The 25,209-nt window shown below is 40.4% G+C and overlaps 3 protein-coding genes across 6 annotated transcripts in view; all 3 read left to right on the forward strand.

Moving 5' to 3' along the window:
- Positions 1-461, forward strand: part of nfatc2b (nuclear factor of activated T cells 2b) — an 11,232-nt gene extending 10,771 nt beyond the window's left edge. Inside the window, exon 10 of the mRNA XM_005729820.1 lies at positions 111-461. Coding sequence (XP_005729877.1) covers positions 111-157 — 47 coding nt within the window. The 3' untranslated portion in view covers positions 158-461. The remainder of the gene's footprint in view (positions 1-110) is intronic.
- A 1,186-nt stretch (positions 462-1,647) lies between these two features.
- On the forward strand, positions 1,648-4,678 carry manbal (mannosidase beta like). Of its 2 annotated transcripts, none has more exons than XM_005729822.1 (3): positions 1,648-1,812; positions 2,149-2,336; positions 4,551-4,678. In XM_005729822.1, exons 2-3 carry the CDS (start codon positions 2,187-2,189, stop codon positions 4,659-4,661), a joined length of 261 nt encoding a protein of 86 aa, XP_005729879.1. In that variant the 5' UTR covers positions 1,648-1,812; positions 2,149-2,186; the 3' UTR covers positions 4,662-4,678. The 2 variants fall into 2 exon arrangements, with proteins under 2 accessions (XP_005729879.1, XP_005729878.1); XM_005729821.1 differs by having other exon boundaries at positions 1,648-1,793.
- Positions 4,679-6,101: 1,423 nt separating this feature from the next.
- LOC102214487 (proto-oncogene tyrosine-protein kinase Src) lies at positions 6,102-23,952 on the forward strand. 3 transcript variants are annotated; one of them, XM_013909976.1, is made up of 13 exons: positions 6,102-6,515; positions 14,681-15,026; positions 16,319-16,418; positions 17,298-17,315; positions 18,047-18,145; positions 18,407-18,510; positions 20,730-20,879; positions 20,963-21,118; positions 21,298-21,477; positions 21,656-21,732; positions 21,844-21,997; positions 22,138-22,269; positions 22,688-23,952. In XM_013909976.1, the coding sequence occupies exons 2-13, from the start codon at positions 14,753-14,755 to the stop codon at positions 22,894-22,896; spliced, it is 1,653 nt and encodes a 550-aa protein (XP_013765430.1). In that variant the 5' UTR covers positions 6,102-6,515; positions 14,681-14,752; the 3' UTR covers positions 22,897-23,952. The 3 variants fall into 3 exon arrangements, with proteins under 3 accessions (XP_013765430.1, XP_005729881.1, XP_013765431.1); XM_005729824.1 differs by having other exon boundaries at positions 14,745-15,026; XM_013909977.1 differs by lacking the exon at positions 17,298-17,315.
- Positions 23,953-25,209: the final 1,257 nt, after the last annotated feature.

The following is a 25,209-nucleotide window of genomic DNA, read 5'->3' on the forward strand; positions in this document are numbered from 1 at the left end:
TATATATATATAATCTGCATAGCATTTAAGAATAATAGAAGTAAGCAGCTCAACTTGCATTTTTGCTGCAAATATGAAAGTTCTTGATCCCTCTTTTCAATGTTTTCCAGTGAATGACATCATAAGAAGAGACATGAGAGGCCACAATGGAGAGTGATCATGCTGCTCTGAAGCCACTCAAAGTTTAAGCATAATCTGTAGACATCAAGAACAAGAACAATAAATCTTCAGTAACTGTAATTTAAGCGAAACGATAGAGACTGATCCGTTATATACCATATTTCTGTACAACTTTGAAGGGTCAGCTCCATTTCCATTTTGTTATCATATATTTCAGCCTTAGTAACAATACTGGATCATATATTCATAATACTCTTTTATTTTAACTTGTTTAACTTCTTTCTGTTTATACAGTTGTAAAATTGCTCGTTGTAAGCTTGTAGAAAATTTTTTATATTAAACATATTCTTTGTATATGAATCATGGTGTTTGAGTGTTGACTTACTGACTGTAATCATTTTGTTACATATAGGAAGCAGAAGGAACTAAATAATAAATGTGTACCTTTTTTAAGTTATAGAAAATACACAGCACTGTGCAAAAGCCTTGAGCTAGCCCTCATTTCTATATAATTTTGTAGGAAAATGAATAACAGGTGAATTTATTGAAGCATACAAACATAAATGTAAATACAGTATATAAGGCAAAAACAGAGGTTGCACAGTTCTAATCAGCTTGAAAGAAAGTCAATATTTGGTATGATCACTTTTTCCCCTCAACACAGACTGAACTCTCTTAGGCAGCTTTCTTGTAGTTTCTTTAATTAGTCTTCAGGAAAAGTTCTCCAGGCTCGATGAGTGGCATCCTTTATTGCCTTTTTGTTTCATTCTCTGCAAAGATAATTTCAAGCTGAATGTTTAAAATATTGTTTTAGATTTATTTCGGGTTTAATTATTCCATTATTTGATTGTAAACAGGAAAGCTATTTTGCAATGTAGGTGGCAGCAATTAAAAGGCATTAAAAGCATTTTGCATCTGAACTCACGTATTAATATCATGACTCACATTTTGACTGTCTCCTTTTTACAGAAGTAAATAAGGAGAAACCTGATGACATAAAACGGTTTTAATAACCGTTGCAATAGAAAGAGGGAAAACGAGAGTGTGAAAGGACTCATTCGTGCTCATATGAACTTGGAAAAACTGCATAGAAATGCAGTAATACTACATGCAGCGATACTAAAAAGCACACTTGAGAGAAAATATTGGCGGTAATTATCTTGATTAGCAACACTTATTAACTTTTACGCTTCATCTTTGAGGCGAGGCTGTAAAATATTTAGTGGGTGAAAACCTCTCGAGTTTTTTGGATGGAAACTTATTTCCTGTAAAGCAGTGGCTCTAAAACAGCCATGCATCATCGCTGGTGAAGCACAGAAACTCTGCTTGGAGAAAAAAAGAAGCGTTTGCCACCTTGATGACATTTATTTCACCAAATTTATCTTTGATTTTCTTTTTTGTCTTTTCAATTTATTTATTGTTCACTGTGGATAAAATCTCGCCGCAAGGATTAAAAATATGAAAAATAAAATAAAATAAATAAAAACTCTTCTCCACGAACGTTAGAGGGTGTTGTTTTCAAGCCAATCCTCTATCGGAGCGGAAGGAGATGGCGGATTTATGATGTCATTTCCGACAAGTGATTTATTTTCTCTCCCTTTGTGAACTACTTTAGCTTTTTTACGTTAGAAGAGCTGACTTTGGTGTTTGCATTCCTGTAGCGGTAAAACGAGGCAAGTACTTCCATCACTGGTGAGCTTCCCCCCCCCACTTTCCGCTCTCGAACACTGTCTTGCCAAAGTGCTTCGCTACATTGTAACGCTGTGAGTGTGTGGTAGCTAGGCGTATCCACAATAAAGTAAATATATAAAGTAAGCATGAAATGCGTTTATGTTTTAGTCCGTTTGAGTACAGTGGAGCAGAGTGTCTGTTTTATTCACATTTTTAAGAGAGTCTGTTTAAAAAGTGGCCGCTATGAGGCAGAGTAACATCTCAACACATAATCTCTCTCTTTCTTTTTAATGCACCCTGTCGTCACTTAATGATTTACATGTCTTTCTTCTACCGTTGCTCACGTTGATTTCACAGGCAGGTCACCGGAGGAAGCGTAACAGAGCAGGGTCATCATGTCTGCAGAACTGGACTTGTCCACTCCAGAGATCCCTGAGCCTACCCTGCTAGAAAGCATACTGCGCTATGGGTTGTTTCTCGGTGCTATCTTTCAGCTTATTTGCATCCTGGCTGTCATCTTCCCTTCATCCAAGGGCCACGAACAGGTGGGTCTTATAGAGAGGTGTGCTTGCCCATCCTGAGGGGTGTACTGTGAAGGAAGTTCTGCATAGTCAGGCTTTCTTTGTGTTATCTGAGTATCACTAGAGCAGTTATCCACCAGCTTTGGTAACTGTGGTTTTCTGTTGACATGAAAGCCCAACATTTCTGAAATCGTGATCATCAAGCACTCTCTGTGGTCAAAATAAATGTATGCTTCATCTCCAGTTATGTTTATTTTACTGCTATGTGTGGTTTTGTTGTTACAGTTTATTTCAGCTGCACAATCCAGCTGTGAGGCTTTTGGTGCATGTAAATGCTACGCACGGCTAAGACTCTCCTCCAACTTAATAAAAGGGACAGTGAATTCATTTCAGTTTGTCGCCAAAGTGAAAGTAAAATTACTGACTGAGTAGGTTGTTTTAGTGATGAATAGCCAACAAAAGGAACAAATTGATTTTCTAATCTGTGTTTTAGTAGCTGCAGTTCCTTCAGTGTAAAAGCAGTAGGACCAAATATTTAAAAAAAATTCATACACTGTATGAATGCAAATTCTCATGACAATGGTTTATAACAAGCTTAAAAGAGAGCCATCTTCATCACACTGAACACTCTGACATTAAATTTAACAGAGCTCGGTAACCCATTGATCTCTGCATACTCCTCCCCCCTGGTTTAGCTTGGGGTAAGGTTGGTTTCATTGAGCATCACAGGAAGGATGTGAATAAGTCTGGGCTCAGGTGAAACAGAGAAGGATGCACAAATCAATAGAACTGAAGCACAATGCAGACAGTTGAGTCAAATTGTCACTGTACACCATATGCCCATCCTGATGTTTTTCTTCTCTTGCATGAGCACCCAACAACTGTTATTCTCGGTTGTTACACACGATGTTATTTTTTTCTTCATTCTTAGAATGACAGTATGAGTTTGAGGGGGTAAAAATTGTAGGTGTATTAGAAATACATTAGGAAATGTCTACAATTGCATGCGCATTTGTTACATCACAGTTAACTTATTCTATTCCCATTTTTAAGGAGATATTAATGTGTAATCATCAACCTAATTTACACTTTTTAGGCTATTTTACTCTGCTTTAGAGTGATATATGGTATAGAGGCTGTGCTGTAACACCACACAGATCCATCATATGTCTTTTGTTATGTCACAGAAGAGTTTAATTGATTACATTATGGTTTCCAATGAGTTAAACACATTAACGTAGTTATACTATGGAACAGCTAATGTTAACATTAGAATACTGAAAGTAAAATAATTAAATTTTTATTATATTTTGCCTGTCACATTTAGAAGTTGATCTAAAAAGAAATACAGAGAAACTGGGCACCACTTAGCAAGTGTAGTGCTGAGTCTCTTGTTTTAGAAAGTCTGTGAAGACGGGGCTACTTTCACAATCTCCATAATAACAACTGTCAGGAGAGATTATTTATAGACAAAAGCAATTAAATCCACTGTCAAATTACTCTATTTTCAGGCATCATTATCAGATGCACTGATTACTCTCCACAGTATGTCGCCATTTCATCTTTTTTACAGCAGCCTGCTGTCGTTCCTACCCACCAGAACAATGGGAAAGATTACACTCACAGAAACTAGGCTGGCAGAAAATAAAAAGTGCTGAAAAATGTCAGTTTCTTTTGTCTGCTGTGTACAGTATTTGTCTGGGAATTTCATTCAACTGTCTGTTAATACTGCAATAGTTTAATGTAGAGATGGAAAACTGCAAACTGTATAAACAGCATTTAAAATGTATAATACTTACCCCATGTGGATAAGAAGACAAATTAAACGCACTCTTTATGACAAGTTCAGCATGGGGGAAAATGATGAATAAAATGACATTAGCATTATATTTACTAGTTATACATGAATCAACTGGCTGTCAGTATATAAAGTGACCTAAATAGCCTCTAACTTGTGAGCTACATCCTTCTTTCAGCTGCTCCAGGGTTCGGCACTCTGGTGATCTGCCTCCACCTCTTCTATTCTATTCTGACCACTGGCCACTGCACTGTACAATGTCCATTGCTTTTACTTCTATGCAGTATGTTGTTGTGGATATTTGCATTATTTTATTAAAGTTAGGGTTGTGAAATGCTGGACTTTTTTCACTATATTTCCATTTTTAAGTGAGTGCCAAGGACAAATGAAAAGACTGTTCCTTTGGAGGTTGTTCAGGGTGCTCTGTGTTTGCTCTGCAGGAGGAAGCCGAGTCCACTGACGTAAAGGCTGCTGAACAGATAAAGAAACCTAAAGGACCAACACCTCAGCCTCGACAGAAACCAAAGAAAGAGAGCAAAAAGAAGCGATAAATATCTGTGTGCATGTCTGTGCACGCGCGTGTGTGTGTGTATTATCTTGAGAATGTGTGTGTTGGGTCATTGCCAACGTTATAAGAATTTCGTTATTACAAGTGTAAGCACTAATTTACAACAATTTTAAAAAAAAATTAAAGAGGTGTGTTGAATTTGAGGCACAAGAAAAGGACCAACTACATCCTGTTCAACACATTACAAAAACAGCTCATTATCATGGTGCTTACCAACAGTTTATTTAGTTACACACCGTATTTCATTGGTTGTGTTTGTTATACATTTTCTTTTGTAACAATTGAATATCATTGGTTGAATTGTGTGTTAATAACAAGGCAGAAATAAATGTGTTCTGCAGCCATTCACCTTAGCAGTTTACAGTAATTGCCAAACCTCAGTTTCATGTAAAGAAATGAGAAGGACATCATGACCCAGCCTTCTGTATGACAAAACACTTACCTTATAACACTGTGGTTTGGTGTAGTAAATCATAATGCCATAGATGATACCAAAGTCTCACATTGTCCAAAAGTACTAGGTTGTGTTTTCACTCTAAATTTGTAATACAACGACTGTATGTTTAAATGTATTCAAAATTCCGAGATAAACAGTGATCAGATTTTTGCTAATCGTTGCTGCCCTCAGAAAGCCATTTGGTCGGGATGTTTATTACCTCGTTTAGATCCATTTAGCATTTTATTAAAGCGGTAGTATTGCACATATTTTACATGAACTGTCTTGTATAAAGTCTTGATTTTAATCCAAGTATTCCAGACAAATTCTGGCCATCTTGATGTGCATCTGGGCAGTTATTTTTAAATTAATTTTCATTTCAAAGGTTACTGGGACATAAGAATTGCACGTATAGAGTTACCAGTGAAATTAAAAAGCTTTTGGGAATTCTACTTCCAATATCAGCTATTGCAGAGTTCCGAGGGTTCTATGAGCGACATGGGCCTACATTATAGTGCCTCTGCTTGCATATATCTTCAAGGTAGTTGACTGTGTCATTGAAAAAAGTACTGGGATTGTACGCTTTACTTCTCCTTGAAGTAGTTTCAGTTCTCCGCTTAAACTACTGGAAACTTGATGCGGGAGTGTGGGAGAGGATATCAGCTGATAGATGATAAACACCGCTAAACGCCGACCGGGTTCCGGTATCACTGCACCAGCAAAAACTTACCATTAGGGAAGTGTGTGTCGCTTAGCAACCAATTTTCCCAGTCGGCTAAATGGAGCTTTTCAGCAAACGACAGACGTAAACATACAGGGCACGCGCGTCGTGTCTTATTATCTTTATTATAAGAATGTTTTCAGTCGTGACTAATAAAAAGATATTAGGAAAACCCAAACGGGGGGGGGGGGGGGTATTTCTGTCAACGCCGCGGCGAATTTAACAGCCGGCGTCGAGTTACGCAAGGTGACGTGAATGCTCCCGACGTTACTGCGTAAAATCCAGCCTCCCCATATTTGCGCTCTCGTGTTTCGTTGGTGATGCATTATCTAGTGCCTTCCCCCCCACGAGGCATGTCTTTTCCACACTACACCACTCCTGCTTCGTCTCACCAATTTACCGCGCCGCCGACCCTTCCCAGCTGAACAGGTTTGCCCGGCCCACCGCAGCCGCTCGGCAGCTGTGCCCCCAGCTCCTGAAAGCAGTCCCCGTCATGACCTCCTCCTCCTCCTGTGATTTTGCCGAAATTCGCTAAATGGGATTCGTGGCTGGCCCGGGGTTTCCACAGCAACTGGCCATCCGATTCCATTATTTTTCTAATGAGGACAGCCGTTCGGATCTAACACGGTTCCTCGCTGCGCGTCTCTGATTTTTGGGCTAAATCTCAAGACGCGTCAAAGGTAAGTTAATTACAGCTCGTAGCAGTTTAGTGCGATAATGCAGATTTATTTCGGCATTCAATGTCGGCTTTTCTTTTTTTTCTTAAAAAAATGTGTGCTGCGCATTTTTCTCTCACGGATGTTTCACACAGGGATTGATAAGCTACCCCCCTCTTCACTGACTTGTATTTTCATTGTTGCACAGGCCATTCACTCGCACATTTGGCCAGTGCCACTCAGTCTGTGCCAGGGCTAGGTTGTTGACGATTTACTACGCCCCGCAAAATGCAAAGCGTTTGTGCAAATCTCTCATTTTTGTCTTGGCGATCATCACGAACACTCGGGAAGACGCAGCAAATCGGCTGCGCACAGAAAATAAAGCCAACAATCCATCGAAATTCAAAATGGAGCTGTAGCAGCACCTGTTTTGGTTCATCAGGCCGCATATGCGCTGTATGTGAGCCAAAGCCTACGACACTCACTGGAGCATTGTCCCTTTTTCATCATTATTATTATTTTTGTCCCGGTTCCCATTCACAAATCACTGTTTACGAGCCTTGTGGGCATCTGTTTAGCAAACACGAACAGTGAACGTTTTTGATTTCATTCTTTCTAATAGCAAAGACATTATCATTTTTGACAGCTGCTGATCCTGTAGGCAGCTACTACCCCACCCCGTGTTTCTTTGAAAGCAGCTTTGCTCACAACAACTGGCGTTTAATCCCGTGGAAATAGAGTTTTTAATTATGTGGTTAATCTATTTAGAGTTGGTTTGGGGGCTCTGGACGAGCTCCAGCTTATTTCCTTACGGCGGGGGATTCAGGTTTTTGGCTTGAATCATGGGAATGCTCAGTATTGGATGTTATCACTGGATGAAGATGCAAGCATTATGTTAGCAAATTATGAAAGAACATTTAAATACCTTGTTGAATTCTTACAAGTGCATTTCAAGCAAAAAGAGTGCAGGAAGTGGGTGAAAATGCATCATAATCCCCTCATGTGGCTGTGAAAGATTGAAATTTGATATAGGCCTGCAAAAATATTTTTTTTAATGATGTAGGTCTACTTTTTTACAAGTTGCAACAACCCTAGATATCGTCTTAATACCATTTGTTTTGTCCAGTCAACCGTCCAAAACATCAATTTACTCTCATAACAAAGAAAACCAGAAATAAATGACAGAAGTGAAAGCTTCTTTAATGTTCAGTTGTTCATTAAAACTGATTAACTGACTGCCAGTTAACAATCAGACAGGCTGTTGTGAAACAGTATGTGTGTAAAATGACTTTTTCAAGAGAACAGATTCAAAAAGCAGACCCCGACTTTATTTTAAAGTCCTGTAAATAATAAAAAGGCTGTGTGTAAATGACCTAGAATGACACAGCGTCATTAATAAGATATATAAATTTGTAGACTGAACGACTGATGTCCTGTAAAATTAATCCGGCTGCAGCAGCTGTTCCTTTTAGTCCGGATCGCTCGCTGCCAGAGCCACAAGTTAAAGATGGGCGGAAGTGGGTTTTATCAGCTGAGTGCCACAGTGCCCCTCTCCTCTCCACTTATCTTCCTCCACTGCTTTTTTTCCTCGCCTTTGCTGAGTGTGTTGGCTTCTAAGGAAGAGGGAAGATGAATTGAGACAGCTAGACAGAGACTTTCACTTTCCAAAGTCTGTGGGATTTAATCATAAAAAGAAATGGGAGGAAAAAAAACACAGAAAATCTGATTTGGGGAGTTACAGGACTAAAATTGGAGAAGGCTCGATAGTTATGCGACTGCATTGTCTTTTTCTCTCTCTGACCTTTGCTATATATAGATGATCTGTACGTTACGCATGTATCTGTGGACTGCATTGTTCATCATGCAACATCTATATGGGAATAAGACAGCGACACTAATGTGCACATTTCCTCTCGTTTTAATCTTGAGGAACCATCATTACTACGCCCCCACCACCACCACCACCCCCTCGCCTCCCCTCCTCTCCCCTCCCAAGGGCAAACCGTAATTTTCCCATTCAGCTGAAACATTGGCTGGAGCTGTCTTTCCTCTCTGCAGCACAGTGGCAACTGTTACCGTCTGTTGTGACTCAGTGAGGTTTGTCGTGGCCAAATGTGCTTATGTGCCTGACCAGACATGTTGAGCTTGTGAGCTCAGCCTTAGATGAAGGATTACGAAGGTTAATATGGAACTCCAAACGTTTTTTGGTTGGTTTTTTTTGGCAACCTATGCAAAATAAGAATGACAAAAATGAGAATGATTGCACTAAAACACTCCTCAACTGTAAGTAGTGCTTTAAAGCAGTCATTTTGTCAGAAATTCTTAGGATGGGTCCTTTGCATTATGGCTAATTATGCTATTTAACATTTAGGGACTTGATTGTGTCTACTGAAGAGATGGGTAAAGATGCTGTACACCAGAGAATATTGTTATTGGATGATCAAAGATTTAATGGTTATGTTACTATTTCAGTTTAAGTTGATCTAACAGACAACATCTGCAGTTTTTATTCTGTGCAAGAAAGCATTAAGATTACTTGAAGCTCATCTACAGCTTCTGCATTATTATTCCGGTGAAGTGGATATCTTCCAGTCTTTTTCGGACTAAATTTTGTCATTGTTTTCTCAAACAATGGTTCCTTGTTGAGATGCGGGCAAAGGGTGGTAAAAAAAAAAGGGGGGGGGGGCTGCAATGATTGTAAAGGCTGCATAATTAGGGATTCAGCTTGAAAATAATTGCAGAAAAACAGCACAGAAGTGTGCTTTGTTGAGTGTGTAGATTAAGATATCCGTGAGACAATGAATTACAATGCAGAATTTCAGTAGGACTAACAGATTAACAAGTTTAAAGGTTTAACAGATGGATGCTACCTGGAGACAAACAAAAGTGGTGTATTTTCTCATTAAAAGCTAATCCACAGCAGCAATGTCAATGGCAATCTACCCCAACAGCGTTGAGGAAGCAAAGCTGCAACACAGCTGACTGCAGCAAATGTCAGCTCTGTAGGGATGAGGTTGAAGTTGGGATTCCACCAAGTCATTCTTTGGGGAAAACAGATGTTTTTCCCTTACAAAAATATCGAAGAGCTGAACATATTTACTGATAAAGGCCAGCTTTGACCTGCTGTGCACACGAGGAAATGTCAGGTATGACTGGCATTGTGGATAACTGTGCACTTTGACCCCCTTGTCACTTACACTGGAATCAGTATGGACAGGGTGCAGCATAAAGTCTTTCAGTATGCACAGAATCATTCAGTAGTCTTTCAAGATGGATATGAAAATGATAAAAAGTCATATTGGGGCACATGTAAATTGAAACAAATATTGGCCTGATGCGATGCAGTTGAAGAGCATGAAAGGTGTTAGGACTTGTCTACTTTATATCCTGCATTCCATTTAGGCAGCTGGCTATTATTCCTTTACTTTTTTCTGCTTTCTCCACAGCTTTTGCTCCCTGTTGATGAGCAGAAAGTTTAGATTCATAGGTTATCAAATCCTTAGAATCACTCTCCATACAAGGCAAATCAAGAACCGGTTAATTCCGTTTAACTTTATTTATATAGTCTCCATTGAGAACAACACGTATCTCAGTGGACTTTACAGTGAGAGCTAAAGAGGTTATATATGGCCTATATATAATATAGAGAAATCCAACAATCCAGAGCTTACCTTACAGCATGTCTTTACTCTATCTCTTGACATTTAAACCACATATTATGTAACAAATGTGGAACCTTTTTAAAAAAAAAAAAAATACTGAAAGAGTGCCACAAAAATCCCAGCTGCTTACCTCAGCTTTAAGAGGTTTGCAAATTTGAGAAGACACTATCCATTCATGCTCGAAGCCAACTTTCTTTAATAATTAAAGAAAAGTATTTTTAATATTATTATTATTATGATTATTTGGCGCAAAGCAACATGAGTTTCTGTTTGAAAGAGATTCTGTTTTGCCTTCTTGCTAGATTGACCGCTTTTCTTCTGATTTGGTCATGACCCATAACCCACAGATCAGGTTTGCACGTCTTCACTTCTGTGCCAATCTGCTGAGCCTGTCATGAACTTGTCTAAAAATGTAATTAACACCAGTTGTGATGGGGCCAGGGGCATAAGGAGAGGTACACCCCGGGCGGGTCACCAATCTGTTGCAGGGTTAACAGAGAGACCGGAAACCATTCATACTCACACCTAGATTCATCAGTTAATCAAACTCCATGCATGTCTCCATAGAGAACTCGCATGGAAACAGGAAGAACATGCAGAGTCCACACAGAAAGACCCAGGATCTTCTTTCTGTTGACAGTGTTAACCGCAGAAACCAAGATTCATGACAAAAACGTTCACAATATCATGCTGCACTTCCACCTTCCTGTACTGGCAAGTTTAATGCGATGCTTAAAGCTCAGTCAGATAATGACTGAATTATATCAGAATATTGGAGGGTATTCCTGTGGTATTTATTTATTTATTTTATTGTTGTTCATCTCATCAAAGAGAAAAACTGAAGTATGAACTGAATGTCTGGTCCAAAAGTAGAGGTAGATAGAGTAAACCTTGATAACTGTTACACTCCTGTCTGTGAAGTAGGTCACATCAACTGATCCACTACAAGATATTATCTTCCATGAGACAAAGTGCAATATGTAATGGTCTGTAATTGTATCTGGCGTCCTCATAAACACTGGTGTCAGTAATCTGCTTGTGTAGCATCAGCCATTTCCTTGTTTTTTCCATTGATCTGCAAGTTGGAAAATAGTCCAAGAAATTTTCAGTCTGCATCTCTAGTCCTGGAAAACCATGAAAATGGAGCTCCCCTGCTCCATCTTCCTCCCTCTCTCTCCTCTATTCCTTCCTCCCACCCTGCCCTCCTGCTGCTCAGGTGCCTGTTCTTGTTGCAGTCGAGGTGTGTAGTGCAGTCTGCTTCATCTAAAACTGCCAACTCAACTTCACCTCATCTCTCACATATTTTCCAGATCTTACTTACTCTTTTCTTTTGCAAGACTCTACAATGTCTAATTCCATTCTCACCAATCCATAGTCTTTCATTTTATACCCCTATGCTAATGTGGTCACATGTTACCACTTGATATTAGGCCGTTGCAACACCATATTAGGAAAAGGCACAAGGCTCTGCTACAGAGCTACTTCTGTTGTTTACACAAACACGCCGGCTTTGAGGCTTCCGAGGGCGCTGTGGTTTGTACGCTGCTCTGCGAAGTACTAAACTAAGTGCTGGACACTGCAGCTCACATTAAACCTGTGTGTGAGAATCATTACTTCTCCTCATCAGTCTGAGATTGATCCTAATGATTAGTACGTCTTCCAAATCCATTTGAGGCTATCAAAGCCAGAATGAGCGAATCAGAGTTGGCTTGAACTCCTCTGCCGAGTGCTTACCCTGCTGAATTTACCACCAGGGAGATATCTGTGCAGTCTCCAAATTCACTGTGGTGCATATACTAATAAAGTTGAAGTGGTGAAATGTAAATTTGGCATGTGTGACACACATGGGTACATGTCATATGGCATTACTGATTTCCTTTAGATCAAAATTTCTTTCCTCTGTGGAATCAGCCATAGACCACAATAACGGGTAACGAGTGAGGGACAAGAAAGGTGTACTATGATAGACGGCAGAGTGGATCCGTGCTTTCGAGATGACAAATTCTGACCCTACTAGCCGATTGTCACGGCAGAAATGGAGGCTCATCAGACTGTTTTTGGAATTTTTGCGAGCCTGTGCGAATTGTAGCCTCAGCTTTCTGCTCTTAACTGAAAGGTGGTGCTTGCAGTGTGGTCTTCTGCTGCTATAGCCCATCTGCTTCAAGATTTGACGTCTTGTGGCTTCAGAGAGGTTCTTCCAAATACCTTTGTAACGAGTCATTATTTGAGTTACTGTTGCCTACCAATTAGCTCAAAGCAGCCGGGCCATTATCCACTGGCATTTGACATCAACTAAGCACTTTCACCCAGAGAATTTCCACTCACTGCATAGTTTCTCTCTTTCAGACCATTAACCATACTATGAGAAATCTCAGTAGATTAGCAGTTTCTGAAATACTCAGATCAGTCCATGTGACACAAACAGCCATGCTATTTTCCATTTTGATGATCAGTTTGAACACGTTGTCTTGACCATGCCTACATGGCTAAATGCATAATGAGTTGCTAGCATGTGACTGGCTGATATTTGCGTTGATGAACAGGTGTACATAACAATATGTTATGAAGTTTTGATAAATTTCCAGTCACACAGATGTAGTTTGACTAGGGGCAGCTGTGTCTAAGGAGGCAGAACGGGTCATTCACCAGTTGGGAAGTTGATGGCTCAATCCTCTAGGGGATCCCCTAGTAGCATATCGAAGTAACAGAGGACAAAATGAAAAGTTTCCCCGTGTGGTAAGGGCCCACTTTACATGTATCTTATCTTTACCTTTTTTTCTTCTTTTTTTTTTTCCGTTGAGGCGGATGTTGATCATTAGAGGCGGTCAGTGCAACTGGCCATAATGTTGATTGCCAATGTCTAAAATAGCTCTTTAAATTGTTTAACACAATTCCCACTTCCCTGTCCATCTTTGTCTGAAGCCCTATGAACTTGTCTCAGTATGACTCAGTGTTGCACCATGGGATACATTAACCCCTCCACTGCACCAAATTACATCCTGGCAGGGGCTGAAGCGAAGCTTGCACGACTGCGCTCGTGTTTGAAATCGCTCGTGTACGTTCACACACGCATTGTAGCTTACACGCCAACACAGCTTCACAGTGGGAGCCTTGGATGTCTTTGAGGATTCCCGTACCTGTGTAATTAAGTTATAGTCACACATCACACTTAAAACACCCACTAAGCCTCAGCTGTCTGCGTTGCAGTATACAACAACCACCTACGCGTTCTTTTTACAGCCGCTGCCGGTTCCTTCCTCTTTCCCTTTTAATAACACTCTGTCCTGTCTGTCAGACTAACACAAGTGTGTTGGAAACATTCATAAGGATACACGGGTTGCTGGAAAAAGGATGTGAGACACAACTGTGTTTGGGTGTTAGTGTCCGACTGAGCTTAGTTTCCCAGAGACCAAGGAACAGCTGCTAATGCACAGAAACGCACACACTCGGTCTCGGTTCCAAAGGAACAAGACTGTTTCGTGTGTGTGTGTGTGTGTGTGTGTGTGACTGTCTCTGTTTCAGCTGGCTTGAAATAGTCGGTCTCGCAGTGACTCACGCCGCTATGCCTGGAGGGGAGGATTGGTCTTGGTGTGTGAACAAGGCACTCTAACTTTCTGTGGGTGCACTTGACTGTCTGAGCATGTTTGTCTTTGTCTGCACTCGGGATAAAGGCGCACTCTTGACTTGTTGCATTTATCGGGCTGTAATAAATGTATTTGACATGAGGATGTGAAGGAAAAGCAGCAGTATAATTACCTGTTGGAGATGAAACTGTTTGTGTCCTTGTCAACTCAGCAGCATTAACACACGGCTTCAGTACGGCCCACAGCTCCTTTGTTTGAAGCTTTGTTTTCCACGTAAATGCTTATTGATTCAAAACAGATTGAATCAGACAGGAACGACCTTGAATCTATGCGTGTTTTTATGTGCCCTCTTCGTGGAGTATTTGCATGCTAAACGGTTTTAACTGAACCTGGAGCAGCTCCAAGGATACTCAACAGCAGACCGGGAGAGCTAAAATGAAGCAAGAGGAGTTTTTCTTTTAGGAGAGTGAATGGCTAGAAACTGAAATGGGGTCGCTTCCTTTTCCTGAGTGAACTTCATTTTTCTTTAATCGTCATCTTTAAAATGTACATTTGTACAGTCACACTGAAATGGTCAGATTTGGTAAACAATTAAGAAAATGAACACTGTATTTAAAAATAACACTGTATTAAATGTTTACTGAAATGGCATCAATAATTAAGGGTTAAAGCATTAGGATGCTTGTGGGTCAAACTGCATTTAAATATTAATAAGAATATCCTCATTCATATGCCTGCCTCTGAGTCAAATTTTGCTGCTAGGACTGGCAGATATGATGGCAGAGATGTTGGATGAAATTGCAAATGCAAAAAAAAATACTAAATAAACGCTTACTGAATTGGGATACTGTAGGGTTTTTTATTTTATTTTATTTTTTTATAGCAGTGTACATGGTCTACAGTATACAGTGATGGCATGTATTTGACTTTTATTGATTAACAGAAGCAGTAGCAAAGCCACTTCGGACCTTAAAGTGCTGCTTACTCATCATTGGCTCTGGTCCCAGGTCTGCACATGGGGGCGGGCAAGAGCAAGCCCAAGGAGCCGGGCCAGCGCTCCATGAGCCTGGATGGTACCATAGGCACAGGCTCCGACAGCGGGCACTTCCACCACCTGGGACCCGCCCAGCAGACCCAAACACCCAACAGGAGCCCTGCCGTCGGAACAGGCAGGCGGGGGCATCAAGGGCAGCACCAGCACGCCCCAACAAATACTCCCGAGCTGGCTCTCTTCGGAGGAGTGGACCACACGGGAACTGTCACATCACCTCATAGAGGACCTCTGTCAGGTAGGAAAAACATTATGATAATGGGTTAGTTGGGGCAAAGTGGACAAGTTTATTCATGTAGCGCCTCTTAACAACAAGCCATGAAAAGACAAGATTTTTTTTTTTTAAAGTCACCTTTTTTTGATTGTATAAACATATAAAACATTAGAGTAGAATTAGAAAGATGACTCTGGAAAGTGTAAAGTAAAACTACTGTGAAGCTTTAGTCCCACATTTAAATAAAGTAAATGCAGCAGGAAACAGAAACACATCGTACCCTGATATGAAAGAACTGAGTGGGAACAAACAGTAACCTCCTGTATAATTAGTGAGCTTTTAGAAGTGCCTTTAAAGGCCGATTTTGTTGTTTCTCTTGGTTCCAGTCTTTATGCCAACACGAGCTAACTGCCTGTGTGAATGTGGTCGTGAAACGGATTCAATAAATCTGACGAGAACTTTGATGTCTCTATGTCAGCCTACGGACTTGCTTTCAGTTTGAGATCACAAAAGTCCCAAAGTGGATGGGGGGGAAAAAAGAAGCAAAATCTGATTCACAATGAGTCACATTTACACAGAAAAATATTTAAAAGCATTTTTTTTCTCACTATCTAAGAGCCAGACTTAAAAACTTCTTTTCGACTTTGAAGCGCCACATGTCACGCTGTCCATATTTTATTTACTGGATATATTTAAACTGTAATGTGCCTAAACCAGCCAGATGGCTGGGTTAATGTTGCTCCATCCAGAGAGCAAAGGCCTGCTGGTATATGAAGAACAGTTCTGCTGGTTGCAACCTACTGCTGCGCACCTAATGAGCCAATCAATGATCGGCTGAAGAATTCCCCAGTTTAGGTCTCAGGTTCATTAAATAAAGCTACATAGAACCCCATTAATATCATACCTTTGTCCTTCAAGGGCGGTCAGACAGATGCTGTCTGAATGTCAATATTTTTCATTAGATACATTTTCAGAGCAGCAGTAGAATACCTTAACATCCAACCCTGAAAAGCTGAAAATTTTTTTTTTTTGGGGGGGGGGGAAACTGACTGGGGACAGCCTGAGAGGGTTTGGGCTTGAGACAAGATGAGGGAATCTTTGCTAAATTAAATGCAGAACAGTGGTGTGCTTTTAAGTTTACCTTGTTTTTAGATCCCTGGGAAACCAAATTGTACCAAAAAAATAATTTCCCAGCCCTGTTAAACCAGTGTCATTGATCTTAAGTGGAAATACCCTTTTGTGTGCTAAATGTCTTTATTTCAGTGTCTGTATTGTTCCCCAAATGAACGTTTCTGTTTCTCCGTGGTCTCTTTCAGGAGGCGTCACTACATTTGTGGCTTTGTATGATTATGAGTCACGAACAGCATCTGATCTGACCTTTAGGAAAGGGGACCGGCTGCAGATTGTCAACAACACGTAAGAATCAAGAGTCATCCCACTGTAACTCTAGTAGTGATGCCACACAGTCACGGAGATGTGAATGAACAGATTTCTTGGAGCACACGTGATATGTGACGCGCACATATGTGGACATGAATGAACACGCAGTGATAGTCAGAGCTAGTAACTGTCGATCCTTCCCATCTGTTTACTAAAAGTGAGCAGAACAGCTCTGCGCTAATGCATTCTGTTCCTCATGGGCAACCGTGATCATCATAATCTTTTAAGAGACTTCAGAGGGAGCATTTTGTACCGAGATATAGATAGAAACAGGACAAAACAAAACAGGTTCAAGTGAAATTACGTTTTTTTTTTTGTTTGTTTGTTTTTTTGGGGGGGGAGTAATTTTTGCGAGCTTTTTCAAGCTGCTGTTTCTAAGCTAAACATCTGCAACATAACTCTCTTGCAGGTGTTTACAATCACAACAATTTTTTGTTTTCCTATGAGCTCTTTCTATAACTTCCTACTATAAGTCTGCTCTGCTGGTATTTATTGAGAGCCTGGCACTACATAATTGGGCTGAAAAGTAGAATAAATACATAATGAAGCATTACAAAGCAGTGCTTAGTAGTTATAGGAGTTTAGCCAGGCTGTATTTCTAAGGCCTAAAGTGGACATTTATGGAAGATAAATGAAATATATTCATACTCTCCTATAGTATTAGAATCCCACATTGAAATGGAAAATCAAAGTTAAATCAGCCCACTGTGTAATCCCACAGCTTATGCAGCTCGTCTGCTATCTGTCTGTGCCGTGCTGCGTGCCTTGCCGTGTCTCCTTGCTGCATTTTGATGTGTCTGCTGTGTCTGTTATCTCTCCCTCTCTTTCTTTCTCATGCTTCATGGTTTCTCCTAGGAAAAAGTACAGCTTCAGGTCAGTAATATTTAATGCAATAAAAAAAAACCCTCATGCAACCTTTTCTTCACCGTCCCTGCGATCCTTGCATTTGCTTCATTGTGAAGTGGTAAATAGAGATGGACTAATTCTATATCTCCTGTATAAAACATATTGCATGTTTCTACATAGAGCTAAAGTTGAATCTAAGATGGGACTACAAGTGGAATAAAAGGTTGCCTGCATTTATTTTCCATCTTACCAATTTTTTTTTTCTTAACTCCATCCTATCAACTTTGCGGGATGAGGTTTTTTTTAAGTTTCACTTTTGCAGTGTAAATGGCACTATGGTTTTCAGTCAAATGATGTGGAAGTTTAACTGGATGGATCATATCAGAGGGCACTGTTTCAAAGTTACTGGAATATTTCAGGGAGAAATCCAGTAATCTTCAGTTTTTTCTCATTGGCAACAAATCCCATAAGTCCAAAGCCATTGATAAATGAATGCACGGTCTTTCCTACAAACTAAAGCTCAAACTGGTCCCCAATACATGTGCAGTTTCCCTCAGTTTACATCATTAAATCAAATTTTTTAGCTTCTTATATTCTTGGGTCTTTGAGCAAAAGACAAGGTAGAAGTTGTTCCTCATCAATGAAATATGGTGCTGATTTTGAATAAACTTTAAATATCTCTAATTGCCTTGTTCAGTTTTGTTCGTGATTGACTCTCACTCTCTCTTCATCTCTCTGTCTCTCTCTTTCCCTCACAGAGAAGGGGATTGGTGGCTCGCTCGCTCCCTGACAACTGGAGAGAGCGGTTATATCCCCAGCAACTATGTGGCTCCATCCGACTCCATCCAAGCAGAAGAGTACATTATCCACTCTTTGTTCTCCTCATGCGATTTACCCTGCAGTTTATTTACATCTAAAGCTGGTTTTCAGTGCAGAACCTGCATGTAGTTGTGCTCTGCACGCATTTTAATGATCCATGCATGATAAGGCCATGTTTACAAATAAAGAGTACTGACATACAGTTCATACATATAATCCAAACGTAGCTCTGCATTCCTGCTCCAGCTGCTCAGTAGTAGCTCGTCACTGATCTTGCTCTCTGTGGCCCACTTTGGCAGGTGGTATTTTGGGAAGATCACTCGACGTGACTCGGAGAGGCTCCTTCTCAACCCTCAGAACAGACGAGGAACTTTCTTGGTGAGGGAGAGCGAGACTACTAAAGGTGAGAGAGCAGACATTTGCATCACTTCAGAGACTACAGTCACTATCACGAACCATTATCAAGAACAATTAGCTCTTCTGCCTGTCTGCAGTTGCGTAATGATGCATTAAATCAGCCTGAGTGCTTTTTTTTTTTTTTCTCACATTAAAACTATCTAGCAGCAGTGTTCGACCTGCACAAAGTGGCATTTCTTTATTTGACCAACAGGCTTTTGGCAGGTTTATTTTCTTTTTGTTTTTTTAGGCTGATGACATGTGCAAAACGTGGATCAACATGATTCTTCTAAAATGTGTTGTAACTGTGTTTAGGCCTCCCAAGTATAAATAAATAAAAATTATATCATACATACACTATGAGATTTGACATTTTGACAGCAGGGATTCGAAGACATTAAAAAGATTTCCACTGAAAACTATATTTTTATGCTAAAGTGGTTTCATTGTTTAAGTAAAATGCAGATGCTCTCTTTTTTTCAGCTTTTTAAATGCTTTAATGTGCCGTTTTCATTTTGGTGTGGGACAGTGCAAGCACAACAAATGTATGGGCTCATGCTTTCCCCCCTTTAAACATTTCGCACACTAAGCAATTAGTTGAGGTGGCAAAAACTGCTGATAAGTTGATAATTAAAACAAGAATTAGTTGTTGGCGTAATGAAATTGTGAAATGATCAGTTTTTCAGTTGTTTCCTTACACTCCATGATTATCTAGTAAAACTGTCTCTGTAAAACATGTTTAATAAAACCCCAAGATTTCTTAATTTTTCACACATTAAAAATGTTTGAGGTGGGAAAAATAATAAAGCGATGACACTTTTTCTGCCTCCCTGGAGGCTTACACAGAGTAGCAGATGTGCTTTGAAATAAGTAGATCTTCAGGGACTCAATTTGAAAGAGGTAGAACCTGCTAATTAAGTCATTTGTTAACTTTCACACTGGCCTGCGGCGCTGTGTCTTTGTTCTCTGGGCTTGTGGCAGAGTTTTGCATCTTTCGCTGAAAGTCTGCACTCAGATCTGGTCCCTGTGACGTAAACTGACTCTTTAGGGGGCTGTTTTGGAGGAAGTAAAAGGAAAAGATTGGAATGGGTTGGGCTTGTGAATGGATAGGGGTGAATCACTCTGCCAGAACTAGGTCATCTTAGAAGGTTGCTGGATTTTCCCCCGGCTATAGGTCCATGTTCTCCCACCACACACACACACACACACACACACACACACACACACACACACACACACACACACACACACACACACACACACACACTGAGAAGAGGGGAGAACTGTGAACACTTGTAGGAAAAAGGGGAGGATTTGGGAGAATAGGAGGAGCTGTTGGCAGAAGATGCCATGGCCTCTGGGTGTGTTCTGTATAAGATATCAAATGTGAGGCTCGCAGTGAGACAGGGATGAGCATGAACATGCCTCTTGCATGTTGAAAAAGATGAATCTTATCATTCAAGGTTCAGGCTACAAGCACTCACATTGTGACCCTGTTAAAGAAACCTTTCCTCTGAGCTCTTGACAGGTTTTTGTCTCTCTCATGTCACATACCTAAGAAGAAATGGTGTGAAGTGGCTAAATGCTGTAGTAGTTGTAGTCATACATAGTGTAAAGGCTCTTTAGCTTTCAGAATATGAATAAAGGATAATTCAATTTTACATGTTTAGTTTTAAATCTGGAAGTGAAGGTACTTGAGTAGTACTATAGTGGTGATAATGATTTGGTACATTTGCTTGATGCACTTGGGGAAGTCTGTCTTTCCTGCTCTAGAGTTTCTTTCTAATGAGAGAATAGGTCAGTCAGTGAAACTCCAGATCGAACACAATTGATTTTTTTTTTTCATTTTCTTTCATGTCTCACTGTAAAGCTTAGGTTTGCTAAGTGAGTTCAGTCCTTTTTTTAATTGCATCAAGTTTGAGTCCTGTCACATTTCTAAGTTATTTGCATTTTGTTTGTTTTTACCTAATTTTGTCATCATTATTCTTGTGAAATGTAGTTTTGTGAAAAACTGTTGGACAAAACAAGTTTAATGAAACTTTCTGTAGCGGTGGGCTGTGGATAAGGACAAAGGCTTAGTTATTTGGCCATTAATCCAACCAGCAGGGTCTTAAATAGCCAAAGCGCAGCTGCTAGGAAACTCCAGAGAGCAGCTGCCAGACAGGCCAGGAGCAATGTGGTTTTATTGTTCTAACCCGTCTCTGTCTGTTTTTGTCTTGCTCACAGGGGCGTATTGCCTGTCAGTGCTGGATTATGATAACACCAAAGGCGCTAATGTTAAACATTACAAAATCAGGAAACTGGATAGCGGAGGTTTCTACATCACTTCACGCACCCAGTTCACCAGCCTACAGCAGCTAGTCTTCCACTATCGCAGTAAGTACTCGGGTGCATGTAGTCACCAAAAGTTAGGAAATGTCAACTGCACTGATGGTAACTCTTAACCTTTCCTCATTCAGAGCACTCTGATGGACTGTGCCACGCTCTAACAGATGTTTGTCCAGTGACCAAACCTCAGACGCAGGGACTGGCTAGGGATGCCTGGGAGATCCCCAGAGAGTCTCTCCGCCTTGATGTCAAACTGGGACAGGGCTGCTTTGGAGAAGTCTGGATGGGTAAGAATCCCTAACATACCTTAGCAGATGGGTTAAACCTTTATGATGCAACATGAGCATCATTTACTCTTTCTTGTTAAAACTAGGAAACCTTTTATATTTGGAGAGTAGGTGGACTAAGAGGAGTAACGACAGCAGTTTACTGTAGAAGCAATGTCTTTTTGTCTGGCTTCTGACAGGTACGTGGAACGGTACAACACGAGTAGCCATTAAGACTCTAAAGCCCGGCACCATGTCTCCAGAGGCCTTCCTTCAAGAAGCACAGGTCATGAAGAAGCTGCGGCACGAAAAGCTGGTCCAGCTGTACGCCGTTGTGTCTGAGGAGCCCATTTATATTGTAACAGAGTATATGAGCCAAGGTAGCGCATGACAGCAGACTGTGTCAAGAGATGGTTCTCAAACCTGCTTGATACTCGGACAAATTCATAATCCTCTTTACTAATTCTTGTTCAAAAAAGGGGGGAAGGGATGTTTACATTTGACATATTATCAGCTTAGGTTTGTGTAAATTAAATAATATTGGGTTTGTGTTCACAGGCAGCTTACTGGACTTTCTTAAAGGCGAAGCTGGAAAGCTGCTTCGTCTGCCTCAGCTGGTAGACATGGCTGCTCAGGTAAAACTACAAAAGATCAGTGTGCTTAAGTGCATCATCTAACCACCAAGAATTCAATACTAAAAGGTGTACTACATGGAAATTTAAATTTCTCGTCCTCTCTCCTTCCAGATTGCAGCAGGCATGGCCTACGTGGAGAGGATGAACTATGTCCACAGGGACCTGCGTGCTGCAAACATCCTGGTAGGAGACAGCCTCGTGTGCAAGGTGGCTGACTTTGGTCTGGCAAGACTCATTGAAGACAATGAGTACACTGCAAGACAGGGTAAGTCTCCTCTTCCTACTTAAAATATTTACACTCAAATCAGAGAGAGAGAAGTTTGGTTACAGAAGAAAAAGTGACTTATAAGAATAAGATGTCCTAAGTGTTTATAACATGCCACACTGAGTTTCATGTTTTCTTAGGAGCCAAGTTCCCAATCAAATGGACAGCACCGGAGGCAGCTCTGTATGGTCGTTTCACCATTAAGTCAGATGTCTGGTCCTTTGGTGTGCTGCTCACAGAGCTGGCAACTAAAGGCAGAGTTCCCTATCCAGGTAAAAGCTCCACCTGACAGGATAAACCCACATAATAATTTCAGTTTCTTATTCAAATAAAAAAAATAAATCGCGTTGTATGATTTAAAATAATTCAATATTTGATAAACATCTTGCGCTGTGAGACAGAATTGACCAAAACTAGCTGATACCTTTCTACACATCCAATAGGCAAATCACATAAGTTGCACCATATAAGGTGTTTTAGCATACCCACAATTGCTGCACATCTGCAAATCTTCTCCTTTTCTTGCTACATCTGACTTGATCAGCTGCTCTGCTCACTGATCAGGATGTTTCTGCTGCCATCCCAGCCTGAACCAGCTTCCCACCCCTGCAGGCTGGGAAGGTCCTAGATCAGAGCCATACCACAAAAGGATTTCTGTCCAAAAATCTAACTTACTGTTTTTCTTGACAGGTATGGTTAACCGAGAAGTGCTTGACCAAGTGGAGCGTGGCTACAGGATGCCTTGTCCAGCAGAGTGCCCAAGCTCCTTGCATGAGCTCATGCTTTCCTGCTGGAGGAAGGATCCAGAAGAGAGGCCTACATTTGAGTACCTGCAGGGCTTCCTAGAGGACTACTTCACCTCCACAGAACCCCAGTATCAGCCTGGGGAGAACCTATAGAACCGTATATCGAATTGAACCTGGTGAGGAGGGGAAAGGGCCTCAGCACAGAATGATCTGCACTAACCGACCTCAGAGGAGCTCCTGTTTAAGGATCTGAGCCTGTGAAACTCAGTTGTGAGGAACTTGAGATTCATCTGTGGAAGTAAAACTGAAATAGAAACCGGCAGAAGTCCCCTCATGTGCCATAACGGAACTTCTACAGAAGAACCTGAAGAACCTCCTTTCTGCAAGAACTCACTGTTTACTTAAGTTCTCTTGCAGTAAAGAGGTTGAGCTGTAGAAGGCAAACTCTTGCTGGACTGACTGTGGCTCTGATTGAATCGATTGACTAAACTTGCAGGTAAATGTTTTGGAGAGATGCGACCGATGTGGGAGGAATCAAATCAGGATCTACAGAAAGGGCAAGAGGAGAAAAGATAAAGCTCCTGTCGAAGAGAGTAAGAGGGAGGATATTTCAATCAGGCATGAGCTGTTTAGTGAAACCTCCCTCTTTCCCTCTTTTGTTGCGTCTCTACACCATCGTCTGGTACCTTTTCCGCCCACAGAAGAGCACTGCCCCTGTGGCTCAGGTGCCAAAGGAAAGTCTGTCTCTCTTGAAATCCTTTATCTCATTTCTTCCCCTCTTCCTCTATTTCTGTCTGACTTTCAGCATTTCTCTCCAGTTTTCTCAAGTGCTGCTTCTTCAAAGTGTCTCCAAATAACTCAGCTCTGGAACTCAACTTTGCATCTTTATTTTTATGTTTACTTGGACAGTACTCGTCCTGTGGTTTCAGGTTTTGTTTTTGTGGCAGACAAAAGTATCTGACAACACTTTATTTTGTGGCTTTTTCTGTGACTTTCAATAGACAGGCTATTAAAATAGCCATAATGGTAGTGCCAGGGTAAATGTACTCAACAGGCAGGTTCTGTAACACTTAAATTAGGTAACTTAAATTAACAATTGAGGGCTCTCTCTTGTTTAATCATCACCCTGTCCTTTTCTAGCTGTATTTCTTGACATACATAATAAACAGCCTGCTGGAACCAACCTTGATTAAAAATGTCTTTGATGCAGATAGTGTCTGAGTGCTTGTTTTGATTGACTTGATTTAACTGGAAAGTTGCATTGAAATAAGCACTGTCGCAGTGGCACTAAAGGCCACCTTCAGTGAATATCTCTGAACCATAAGTGAGGGGAAAAGTTCCATCATTTATGTGAACTACTAAGAGGTTGATGATGCTACTACTGGTAAATATCAAAGTCAGGATGGGAAAAGCCTCTTTGGGCCTGTGCCAAACAAATCACATTTCTTTACTGCTATCCATGTATATACTGTTTTATTATCAATGGGGCTTCCTTGTTGTTGTTGTTGTTGTTTTTGTTTTTAAAACATACTATGATTTTTCTGAAATTAAAACTCCCCAGTAAACTCCATGCTAGCAAGTAAAAACAAACTGCTCAACAAGACAGGTTTTCATTTACCTCACATGTGTCGTCCCTATGAAATATGCAACCAGGCAGCCCTAATGAAACTGTAAAACTCTGATCAGGTAACCCCAATAAAACTGTGTTTATGACTTAAATATAAAAGTTGATTTATGAAGCCAGTTAGCATGTTTTTTTTGGTTTTTTTGTTTTTTTGTTTTGTGCCATTCTTCTCTTGAACATTGGCTGGGTTTGTATTTATGCTATACTTTACATCAACATGTCTGTTTACTTCATGTTCAGGTCAGGCCCGGAGATCATATACAGACTTCTGAAACTATTTTTCTTTTTCTTCTTTTTCTTTTTTTTACATCTCAACCACTGCAGCCAGTTCTCACTGTCATATTGTACATACTGTAGCTGTACCATGTATGCCACTAAATGGCAGGGTTATGTTGGATGTCACACATTTTGCAGTGATTTGTTTCATAAAGTAGCCAATAGAACAGCAAGTGTAAAGTTGGAGGTTGTTGCCAACAAAAACAACAATGCCGCTTATCAAACTAGGAGGCATACAGCAATAAAATGAATATCATGAAAATATGATCCAGTGACAGTTAATGATGACTAATATTCTGAAACCACAAAAAAAGGGAAGTTGGGTTGTGATGCGATGGTTTGACATGATAAATGAGGTCAAAGATGTAAATAGTATCTTAAACAAATGACTGTGACTATCATGTAATTTGTTTTTGTATAGTTTCTTTCATTGCACCTCCATGCTGAGGTTTTTACAGTGACACGCCTGCTCCCAAAATATTAATAAGATGCTACTGTACATGGGGCTTAAGGAATGTTTCTTCTTTTTTATTTTTAGCCATGTTCTCTTTGAAGCCTCTGTTTCT

The sequence above is a fragment of the Pundamilia nyererei genome, unplaced genomic scaffold (genome assembly GCF_000239375.1).
Source record: "Pundamilia nyererei isolate P.nyererei 1_Seehausen unplaced genomic scaffold, PunNye1.0 scaffold00034, whole genome shotgun sequence".
In the NCBI taxonomy this organism is placed as follows: Eukaryota; Metazoa; Chordata; class Actinopteri; order Cichliformes; family Cichlidae; genus Pundamilia; species Pundamilia nyererei.